The sequence below is a fragment of the Panthera onca genome, chromosome A1, assembly GCF_046562875.1.
Source record: "Panthera onca isolate mPanOnc1 chromosome A1, mPanOnc1 haplotype 2, whole genome shotgun sequence".
In the NCBI taxonomy this organism is placed as follows: Eukaryota; Metazoa; Chordata; class Mammalia; order Carnivora; family Felidae; genus Panthera; species Panthera onca.
The window spans coordinates 120,570,597-120,582,777 of NC_138339.1; the positions used below are offsets into that span (position 1 = coordinate 120,570,597).

The 12,181-nt window shown below is 42.8% G+C and overlaps 1 protein-coding gene across 7 annotated transcripts in view; it reads right to left on the reverse strand.

The window, feature by feature from the left end:
* Positions 1–12,181, reverse strand: part of ARHGAP26 (Rho GTPase activating protein 26) — a 423,991-nt gene that overhangs the window by 166,387 nt on the left and 245,423 nt on the right. For all 7 annotated transcript variants that reach the window (XM_060635852.3, XM_060635853.3, XM_060635856.3 and 4 more), the window contains exons 13-14: positions 9,466–9,531; positions 5,080–5,154 (exon numbers count right to left, since the gene is read on the reverse strand). In XM_060635852.3, the coding sequence (XP_060491835.1) occupies positions 5,080–5,154; positions 9,466–9,531 (141 nt within the window). The remainder of the gene's footprint in view (positions 1–5,079; positions 5,155–9,465; positions 9,532–12,181) is intronic.

Consider the following 12,181-nt stretch of genomic DNA (forward strand, 5'->3'; position numbering starts at 1 on the left):
TGCACCAATAGAAAAGCAGGCTAAGAACACAAAACAGGCAATTCAGTAGAAAAGATATATAAATCTGCAGGAAACACAGGGGAAGGCCCAACTTCACCCAGAATTACAGAAATGCCAAGTTAAATAAAAAAGAGATGCATTAAAATTGTATTTATAATTTACATTCAAAAAAAGTAATATGAGTACGGCAAGGACGTGAGGTACGTGGCGGTGCGGTCTGCCGTCTGCTGAGAGCAAATTCGGGAATATCAGTTAAGGGCCTTGAAAACATGTACATTCCCTGACCCAGCAGTTCAACATCTTTAAATCCTAGGGAAATCATTCAACATGCATATGTAAGTTAAAAATAAAAACAGCCAACATTTATTTACTAACACGCAGAGGCTCTCAACTCAGCAACCCATATGAATCTTTCGTGTAATCCTCACATTATTGCAGAGGCAGGAGTTATCATTATAGATGATGAGAAACAAGAGTCGACAGGTTTAAATAATTTATGTAAAGTCAAATGAATAAGTACTCCAACTGCAACTTGTCTAACTCTGAGATACATGCTCTTAACCTCTGCATCCTCAATGGGGATGTTGACCTGAGTTTCTAGAATGATGAAAAATTGCAGTCAGCCTTTGTATCCAAGAATAGGAGGCTGATTAAAAAGTTGCATCTAGGGGCGCCTGGGTGGCTCAGTCGGTTGAGTGGCCGACTTTGGTTCAGGTCATGATCTCACAGTTCATGAGTTCGAGCCCCGCATTGGGCTCTGTGCTGAGAGTTCAGAACCTGGAGCCTGCTTTGGATTCTGTGTCTCCCTCTCTCTCTGTTCCTCCCCTGCTCACATGCTGTCTCTTCTCTCTCTCTCTCTCTCTCTCTCTCTCTCTCTCTCTCTCTCTCTCTCTCAAAAATAAAGATTTTTAAAAAAAAGTTGCATCTAGAGGTGCCTGGGTGGTTCAGTTGGTTAAGCGTCCAACTCTTGGTTTCGGCTCAGGTCATGATCACACAGTTCGTAGGTTCCAGCCCCGCTTTGGGCTCTGTGATGACATTGTGGGACCTGCTTGGGATTCTCTTTCTCTTTCTCTCTATCCCTCCCCTGTTGTCACTCACTCTCTCCATCTCTCTCAAAATAAATCAACACACTTAAAAAAAAGTTGGATCTACACAATACATGCTACCCCCCCTCAGAAATCATACTCTAGAAGAACTTGAATAACATCTGAAAAGAGACTGTAGTGTTAGATGGAAAAAGCCTATTAAAAAGCAATATACATGCACAGTGTGATTCCAACTTTATCAACATTTTGTATTATAGAATATATTTTAAAGGTATGATAAAATGGTCAATGAAATTCTGATCTGCAAGATTTTTATTTTCTTCTTTCTACTTTTTGTATCTCTCCAAATTTGCTATAATCACCACTCAATTTTTAATGAGAAAAATTATTTAAAATTAATACAGAAACATACAGGAAGAGAAACTAGACATGTGATCAACAAGCACAGAGCTGATTTATATTTAAAAATGTTGGGCTAAAATTTGGAAAAATTTGTCTTAACATTCAGGGGAGAGGGGAAAACAACAGTTCACACATGGAAGAGACTATTTCTAGAACCTGTGAGTATCCCTTAGACCTTTTCACTCTTCACAGACTAAGGACCCCCACTGCTGGGAGAACATGATCAAGAGTAGCTCTGGTAGGACACTAGCACCAGGCTATACCACACGTACTACAAGAAATTCCAACAAGCTCTCTTAAGGAATCCTCATCAAGAGAAATAAAAAGTTCTCAAAGCACTGGCTCTTAAGATCCCTCTTCCAACCTCAAGCCCCTCAGTGTACCAGGAGTACATAAACTCAAAGTGATCAAAACAATTCTGTTTTTCCTTATTTCTAATCCATGTTTTCAATAATAAAAACTCACTGCTGCACTTGTGAGAGACCTTAAAAATACTCCATATCTTACACATTGCCTGGCACCTAATAGGGGCATCCAATCAATACCGAGGAAAGCAGTAATAAAATGAGTGGTTTGCACTCTGCCCCACCATCTCACGGAGAGGTTTTGCAGTGTAGGAGCCTTATTTATTTCACACTCTTGGCTAATCCAGCTTAGTACCAGTACCAAGAATGGATGACGAGGATAGCATGTTCACAAAACGTAAGACAGACAGGGCTCTGCCTTTAGGTCTGGAGTCTCCCTGGTCTAAAAGGTGGTTCCTCACTTCCAAGATCCAAACTGGTCACCTTCACTGGTACTGAGAACCACTGACACCATTCTCCGCTTGTGATGAGATCGTGTATTAGGGTCATGTCTCAGCTCTGGTTGAGCCTCAGTTTGAATTCTACTCTATGTCTCATGCGCTCCTGGCAGGGGCAGCTGGCCTTGTGACTTTCAGCTGCTGGTTATTATTTTTTCATGACATTTCTCAGATGCTCATGATTATTTTGTCTGTCCCTAGGAAAACTGAGGAAGAGAACAGGACAAATATCTTGTTTGAGAGTCACTAAGAGAAGTGAGAAAAACAAGATCCTTTCATACCTCTCTTTGCTTAGCACAAGTGAGCTAAAGTGGTTCTTTTTTCTAACAAACCCATCTAAAATGTCATATTTCTTCTCACTAGTGTCACCTTACATAATAATCTGTCATCTATGAAATCTCTCTGCCCCATATCCAGTTAGTTACAAAGTCCTGCTGATTCTCTCTCTTCATTTGAGCCTTTTTTTCCTAACTTCAGAGCAGCTACTTGGTTCATCCCTGGTAGGCTATGTGAGGCTTAATTATTTCCACTGTTTTCTTCCTCCATGCTTTTCCACGGTCAAATATATGCTCCCCATTGCAGCCAGCAGTCCCCTCTTAAAACTACAATTTGATCTTGTTAAACCTGTAACGGACATACTTTTATTGTTATCTACCCAGCAGCCATTATTTCAGGAAAGCACTCCTGCATCAATCTATTAACTATCCTGCTTGGTCCACGGGCTTCTACTGTCTAACCCCCTCCCTATTCCACCTCTGGGCCACACTCCCCCAACATCACCAGAGAGAGGCACAGGATCCAGGCCATCTGGATCCATCTGCTGTTAAGTCATGTGACTGCCCTGAAATTGAGAAATGAATCATGCCCCATGCTGACCAACCAAAGTCCTCAATGAACTGTCAAGAAAGATACTCTCTTTCAGTGATATAAGATTCAAAAACTGCTGAGACTGGACTACGTGGGACATTCCCACAGACAACACAGCCGATACCAAGACAAGCAGAGATCAGAGATAACGAGAAGCCAGAATAAAGGAATGGAAAAGGCTCCAACAAAGGTAAAGATGTCACTGGAGCCACCAGATCCTGCTATGCTTCTGCCATCTTGGACTTAGCAACTGTCAAATGATCAATCAGTAATTAAATTTACAGGCAGTCAACCCAGAGAAACAAATTTATATTCACATTTAAGACCCGTGCACAACTGTTCACAGCTTTATTCCTAACTTCTCCACACTGGAAACAACTCAGATGTCCCTCAATAAGTGCATGGTTAAACAAACTGGGTACATTTCTACAGTGGAATACTACTCAGCAATAAAAAAACAACCAAGTATTGATCCAATAACTTGAAATTATCTCAAGGGTATTATGCTGAATAATAAAAAAAAAAAGCCAATCCCCGAAGATTACATATGAATCCACTGAGATAACTGTGAAATAACAAAATTAAAGAAATGAAAAATAGATTCTCAGGTGCTAGAGCCTAGGGAAAGCAGTGAGGTGCGACAGGTGAGGCAGATGGGTGTGGCCATAAAAGGACATCACAAGGGATCCTTGAGGTGAGGACACTGTTCCACATCTTGACTATATAATATCCTGGCTGTGATCTCCTACTAGAGGGTAACAAGACGTTACTACTGGGGGACAGTAGTTAAAGGTACATATCTCTCTACTGCATACAAATGTAAAATTATCTCAAAATAAAAAGTTTAGTTTATTAAAAAACTATCCCCACTGCAAATATGAACCAAGAACCAGATTCTCAGTGGCAGGGCACCTCACCAATAATCATAATTTCAAATAAAAGATCTCGCTGTACCTAGCAACACAACAGGGTTCTGCCAACAAGAGGCAAGGAGCTCTCCAGAAAAAGAGATAGAGAAAAGTCATTCTAGTCAACATGAGAGAGGAGATTTCCTTACGTATGAAAACTATTTTCAGAAACTGGAAAAAACAAAAACAAAAAACAAAAAAAACAAGACAAATACTGGCAAGAGAAGGGTCCCTGCCCAGACACTGAGCAGGGACCCTAAGTGATAGTCCATCTCTGCAAGTGCATGGCTGGGCTTCCATGGGGATGAGTAATAGCCACTGATCTGTGAAATCTGATCTGTTTGCCATTTAAATCCATGTGACTCACTGAAGCTGGCTGCATTCACATCTAAAAATAAAGGAAATCTGCAGCCTAAGCAAATTGGCTCATGGGCTCATGGGGTTTTGATTCAAACACTACACATTTGAAGATAGTGGTTTTGTATTTTATACCAGCCAGCTCTAAGGGAAGTTTCGCTGCTCAAATGACAAGAGTCTACGTTGAAATCTAGATGCAAAGATGATCCAGGAATTATCTCCTTATATACATGTTGTGTGGCAGTCACGTGACACCTTCTTGGCAACAGGCAACATGAGATCTGAGGTCCTCTGCAGGCTAGAAGGATGCCCTTCCTTGGGCATTGGGTGTGCCCCACTAAATGCCTGCCTCCAAAAAGGACAGGGGGAGTCATGAGCTATTAAAGACACAGTAGGGTGTGGTGGTCACATGAGTGACTGAGCACCACTTGGACTGGCAGTGGCTGAGTCTATAAACAGAGGGTGTGGTGCCTTGGACCTGCCATTTTTTTGTTCTGTCCAGTCCCACTAAGTACCTCTTCCAGTAATGCCGACATCCCTAACAACTGGTGAGTGGGGCAGCTGATTTCTGGGCATTCCCTCCCGGATACCCAATTCCTTCCCAAGAGGCTGTTCATACCTACACAACTAGTGACTTTTCAGAGGTGTCCCCTCGACCTCACTGGGACCTGCCTCACACAGCCACTGTTGCACTCACCCATCAGGACACTCAGTAGCTTCTGGACTCTGGAATTGACCCCCACGATTCGGTAGAGCCCTTGCTCATTGATCCCTGAGGAAAGAAACAGTGATGATTTAATTAGAGGCACGTCAGAACACAAGTCAAGCCAACCCAGCCAGATGCACTTTTTTTCATTTTCTCAGTCCTTCTAAAAGCCGCTCTAATTAAAGTCCCCTGTCCCTCAGCTCTGCTCTTAGCGAAGGAGTGGGATTTGGTGCAGCTGTCTAGGATTTCACGGGTGTGCTGCACACTTCAGCCCTTGTGTTAGTTCAGTTCAGTCAACAGAGGGCAAAGAGACCTTCCTCTTCTCTTGCCAAACACAGCATCTGAAGAGTTTTGAAAGATGCAAAATGTATACTTTTAAAGGTTACACTTAGCTGGTTTTTCAATTTAAAAAGCCAAAACTGACATGACAGAAATTTTATCCTGTAGAAAAGAATAAAAGCTTTACAATCTATTCTCAAATACAGAATAAGAGTACAGAAGTGTGGGTGCATCTTTAACTTTGGACAATGTTCGCCAGGACTGAGAAATTAGAAAATCAGATCATTTGCCACGTAAACATCATTTGTGAACAAAAAGGTGAATCACCTTCATTCAACCCAAGTAAATGTGCAACTCAACTAGTAGGGGATTACCTCCAAACACCTAAAGAACCAAAAACTAGCCCATCTGAGTGCTTTGTTCATTTATGTGCAAGGATAGGATCACTACTGTACCATTTACAAAAGGGGACCATTTAAACCAAGTGATTGGAAATGATTTTTCTGTTACTCCTAGGCACATCATACCTGACACCGCCAACCTAACTGGTCTCCTGCTTCCCATCTTATTCTCCCATTTTCCAACCATTAGCCAAAATGGACTTCTTAAAGTATGCACCAGTTCAAACCCTCTCTTTCCTTAAGATCTTCCAATGGCCTCCCACTGCATTTAGACCACAAGCAAAACTTACTGCAGCCCACAAGGCCCTGCAGGATTAAGCTGAGGCCCACCTTTGCATCATCAACCATCTTTACTCTGCTGCAGCCACACTGGCCTTCCTCTTTCTCCAACGCATCAAGCCTGTGCCCCCATATCACAGCCTCTGCTCAGTGGCTTCCTGTGGAACATGCTTCTCCCAGATCTTATCATTCAGGTATCCGCTGAACTGCAACCTGTTCAACCTAAGGCATCTCATGACCAACATGAAGCCCAGTCCCCTCCCATTCTTTCTTTGTAGCAAGTAATAATATCTGAAATCATCATTTTTATTTACTTTCTTGTTTGTCTTTCTCCCAACCACCACAATATAAACTCTATGTACAGTGATTCTGTCTTCTTCACCATTATCTCCCCAGTACCTAGATCTCTATATGATACATGACAGAATGAATAAAACACTGTGTCATACTCCCTCAGGGCCACTACTTTGGGAGCAAAGTAAAATTTCTTGGAAGAAATTTGGGAAAAGGTTGACTCTCCAATGTCTCTAACAAGGCCTATGTAGAATTAATGAACAAAAAGAAGTGGTCTAGAATGACAGGATTTCATAGCTAAAAGGGGCCTATAAAAGCATGTACATCAGCCTGCACGGCTTAGGGACTAGCCTGGTCTAAAACTAAGGGATGGGCCTCAAGCTACTTAATGGCAGAACCATTATTCAGTAACGTGGCGGCTTAAAGGGCTTGTTCTTTCTCAAGGGTCTCTACTTCTTCTGTCCTTGACCTTTCCTAGAACTGGATACAGCACTGTCTCCCGCTGGACAATGATTAACGAACCCCACAAAGTGTGGGAGGTCTGTTCAACTCTGGTCACCACAAATAATGTGTGTACATACATGCATTCCAGTAGCAAAATAACCACTTCCTTCAAATATTTATCTTAAAATGGCATTTAACTCACATTGTCCTCTTTTCCTTTTTGTGTCAAATGAAAACTTTCTTACAAGTTAAAACACATCATTTTCATTTTAGAGGAGAAGGGGACAAAGAGGCAGAGGTGAGGACACCAAACCACTGGTGACCTTGTTCTTCCTCTGTAACTTATTGTGCGTATTTTCTGGTTTTACATCATAAAAAGTTGACCCCCTGAGATACGGGCTTGCATTTATCATACAGGCTCTGCAAAGGGGTTTAAATGATTATGTTTCCCTATTGCTGGTTTGGCTGCTGAAAACTGAGACAAACACGTAGCCTACCTCGGGCAAGTGTGTGAATTTCACAGTGGAGGGGAGGGGATTTTTGTTTTGACCTTAGTTTTGGCTCCATTTTATGCCTCTACCTTTATTAACCCTGTACCTCTTATTCCTCATTCTTTTCTTCTAAAATGAAAATTAATATACCTACTGAAAAATTACCTTAGTAATAGATACTTTAAAAATTTAGAAACTGCAGTTAAGGCACGTAGATAAATCAAGGGATGATAGTAAGAACAGCAGAGAGACCACTGACAAGTCAAGGATGCCTGTGCATATACGCAACTCCCCAGCCCCTGCCATCCCCAGAGTGGATTCATGCTGTACAGGCTGTTTTATAGCTTTCGTTTTTCATTTAATATATAATAATGAAAACCTTGCATGTCAATAAATGTATTTCTACTGCAGTTACAGTGATTCACAGCTTTTTACCGCATGGATGTACTACTGTTGATTTAACCAATTTTTGAAACATTTGGCCAGTTTCTGATTTTTCCCGTTAACACCACAGTGTAAACGTCTTTATGGCTCAACCTGCCCATGTCCTTATTTCCTCCAGATCAATTCCCAGAAATCTCACCTACTGTTACTTTATATTCTCTGACTGTATTTTACTTATCTTCACAAGCTGCCTTAACTCTTCATTGAAGGAAGATATAGCAGAAATACGCATTTATAAAATCTCAGCATACATTAAAATAACTACTTTGGAAAGAACACTTTCTGACTGGGTAGGAGGAGAGGTTCCTACAGTTAAGTTTTTTTTTTTTCCCCCCTCCCCTTCTACTCAGTGCCTCATAGACTTTATAAAGATACTTATATTTCTTAACTAGTCAGAGTTATAGATCCTGCTTTAAAAGATAAAACTTCTTTTAATCAAATAAAAAAGACTGGCGGGTTCTGAGGCTGTGGAATAGTAAGATTCACATCTTTGACAATGGTTCAAATCAAATTCACAGGAAAGATAGTCATCAGCTTTTCTCAGGGGTACAATAGACCAGAGCAGTCAAAGCTCCAAACTGCTGGAACTGAGAAATCGCCCTTGTGGCAACATCTGAGGCAGTGGTGGAGACCATTGGGAGGAATCAGTTTCCCTAATCGCAAAGTTCTGTTCTGCTCCTACAGACCCAGGTTAGGTCCATGTGCTACAGACAGGGCCTGACTACAGCCCTGCTGCGGGAAACCAGGGGCCTGACTCCTGCCTACCTGCAGAGTCGCCAGGGACTAGCTTCCCAAAGCACGGTTATTAACCAGTTGTCCAAAGACCCTGGGTGTACACTAGAGAATTCCAGGTGTCAATGAACTTAGATAGGAAAACCATTGCACCTTTACTTTCATGAGCCTATAATTGAAATTAAACATTTCCTTCCATAATAAGACACAAATCACAGCGTTAGCAATACCTGAGTCTTGGCCAGAAATCAGGTATTTTCATAACACATTGAGACTGCTATAGCCATCTTGAAATATCACTACAAGTGACCCTCGATCACCATGGGTTTGAAATGCAAAGGTCTACTTACATGTGGACTTTTTTCGATAAACTCAGTATAGGACTATATATATATTTTACGATTTCCTTAACACTTTCTTTTCTCTAGGTTACTCTATTATAGTATTACAGTGTATAATACATATAACATAAAAAATACATGTTAACTGATTGTTTATCTTATAGGAAAGGCTTTCCAGTCAACAGAAAACTGTTAATAGGTGTTTGGGGGGAAGTCAAAAGTTATACGCAGATTTTTGTCTGGCAGGGGGTGGGAGGTCAGCACCCCTAACTCCAGCATTATTCAAGGATCAACTGTATTTCTGAATTATGCCAATTATGACACCCACCACTATTACTTGTTATTTAAAGTGGTAAGAAAGAAGTATATGTATTATTAAATCACAAAAATGTTTTTCATTATTTTAACTGAATTCCAGTAACTAGATTCCTTATTATCTCATATCTTTGACACATGTGCATTGAAAACACTCTTGTATCAGCCAAAGAGGCTGATGACAGCAAATGGGTCGAAGGCCTCTGCTTCAGAGCAACACGACTCGTGGAAACACACCAACAATGGCACTTGGAGAGTTACTGAGTCACTCAAAATCAGGAAGCAGGTAGCAGGTCTGACGCCTCACCAGATACATGACCTTCACCAAGAACAATGCCATGTGATGAACAACTTTACCTCTGGTTTCCACAGCGTGGATGCATTTCCTGATGATGCTGAAGCCAATGCTGTCCAACTGTGCAGCTGGAAGAGGAAGAAAGGGGCTGTCAGGTTGTTGGTCATGCATAAACCATCCTCGGACAAGGCCTGACAGACGCAGGATCAATCAGTCCCATGGTTTGGCCACATACAAGAATGATTAAAAAAAATTTGCTGGCATCCACTGAGAATTTACTGTATACCAGGTACAGTTCTTTTATTTATTTTAGCTTATTTATTTTGAGAGAGAACAAGCAGGGGAAGGACAGAGAGAGGGAGAGAGGGAGAGAGAGGGAGGGAGAGAGAGGGAGAGAGAGGGAGGGAGAGGGAGGGAGAGGGAGGGAGAGGGAGGGAGGGAGAGGGAGGGAGAGGGAGGGAGAGGGAGGGAGAGGGAGGGAGAGGGAGGGAGAGGGAGGGAGAGGGAGGGAGAGGGAGGGAGAGGGAGGGAGAGGGAGAGAGAGGGAGAGAGAGGGAGAGAGAGGGAGGGAGAGGGAGGGAGAGGGAGGGAGAGGGAGGGAGAGGGAGGGAGAGGGAGAGGGAGGGAGAGGGAGAGGGAGGGAGAGGGAGAGGGAGGGAGAGGGAGAGAGAGGGAGAGAGGGAGAGAGGGAGAGAGAGGGAGAGAGGGAGAGAGAGGGAGAGAAGGAGAGAGAGGGAGAGAAGGAGAGAGAGGGAGAGAAGGAGAGAGAGGGAGAGAGGGAGAGAGGGAGAGAGGGAGAGAGAAGGAGAGAGAAGGAGAGAGAAGGAGAGAGAAGGAGAGAGAAGGAGAGAGAAGGAGAGAGAAGGAGAGAGAAGGAGAGAGAAGGAGAGAGAGAGAGAGAGGGAGGGGGAGGGGGGGAGGGGGAGGGGGAGGGGGAGGGGGAGGGGGGGAGGGGGGGAGGGGGAGAGGGGGAGAGGGGGAGAGGGGGAGAGGGGGAGAGGGGGAGAGGGGGAGAGGGGGAGAGGGGGAGAGGGGGAGAGGGGGAGAGGGGGAGAGGGGGAGAGGGGGAGAGGGGGAGAGGGAGAGAGGGAGAGAGGGAGAGAGGGAGAGAGGGAGAGAGGGGGAGAGGGAGAGAGGGAGAGAGGGAGAGAGGGAGAGAGGGAGAGAGGGAGAGAGGGAGAATCCCACACTGCCAGTGCAGAGCCCAAGGTGGGACTCCAACTCACAAACTACAAGATCATGACCTGAGCCAAAATCAAGAGCCAGACGTTTAACTGACTAAACCACCTAGGCATCCCATGCCAGGTACAGCTCTAAGTGCTTTGTTTATATGAGCTCACTTAATTGTCACAGTCACTCTGCAAGGGTATCCTCTATTTAGCTGAAGAAACGGCAGAATAGAGTGATGAGCAGTTTACCAAAGGAACAAGTAGGCATCCTTTAAACCATTTGTTTTGTTATCATCAGGAGCTGTAGAACTAACTGCTTCCTGGTCTCCTTCAATAAGTATAAATTCAGTGGCTCAATAAATGTTGGATAAGGACTTTACACAGATTATCTCATTTAATTTTAGCATGTCCTCTAGGCTGATACTATCATTGGCTCCATATTACAGATGAAACATCTGAGACTTGCTTCATTTGTACTATGATATTTGCAAAGCTAAAAAGCTAGTAAGTGGGAGACTCACTCCCAAGTCCTTATGACCCAACGCCCTAAATATGACCTAAGTCAAATCCTACGCAGGTGATTAGAAAAAAGGGAAAGTAATCTGGAAGAAAATTAAAATAGCTTACAACAAAGAAGTTACATGAAAAATAGGCATAGGGCAAGAGAGCCATCCTGGGTGTGGTAAGTCAGGAGGTATTCAGAGCTCTCCACCTGCTATAAAGCCCACTAATGTGACTCAGAAAATAAATGACCAACAGCAGCAACCTGTTCCACCGCACAGAACCAATTTCCCAACCTGGCAATGAGCCTGGGAACCTACCAAAATTAATCTCCATGCTTTGATTACCCAGTGAGGAGAGGCTGATGGTAATATTTAAGAACATGTTCACCTTTTGAGCACCTTGGGACATCAGGGCAAGACATTCTACAAACTAACGGTTCACGGTGGAGAAGAGAATGACAGAAAGTAGGAGGGTAAATATTTATAAATAATTTGTCATCATCCCAGGGCAAAAAATAACCTTGTAAAAAATAAGAACTGCACAGAATTTGAGCTCATACTTTGATCTAATCCAAAAAGAACCTTTTTCAAATACTTAAGTTTTTAATTTTAATTCCAATGTATTTAACATGCAGTGTGATATTAGTTTCAGGTGTATAGTGATGCGGCAATTCCATAGATTTCTCCATGTTCAACACGGGCAAGCGCACTCCTTAATCCCCATCACCTATTTCAACCAGCCCCCCACCCACTTCCATCCTGGTAACCATCAGTTCTTAAGAGTTAAGGGTCTGTTCTTTGGTTTTTCTTTCTTTCCTTTCCTTTGTTCATTTTTGTTTGTTTGTGTCTTAAATTCCACATGAGTGAAATCACATGGTATCTGTCTTTCTGTGACTTGTTTGGCTTAGCACTATACTCTCTAGCTCCATCCATGTTGTTGCAAATGTCAAGATTTCATTCCTTTTTATGACTGAATAATATCCCATTGTGTATATATGCCACATATTCTTTATCCATTCCTCTACTGATGGGCACTTGGGCCGCTGCTATAATCTGGCTACTGTAAACAATGCTTCAATAAACACAGGGGTGCACGTTTCCCTAAT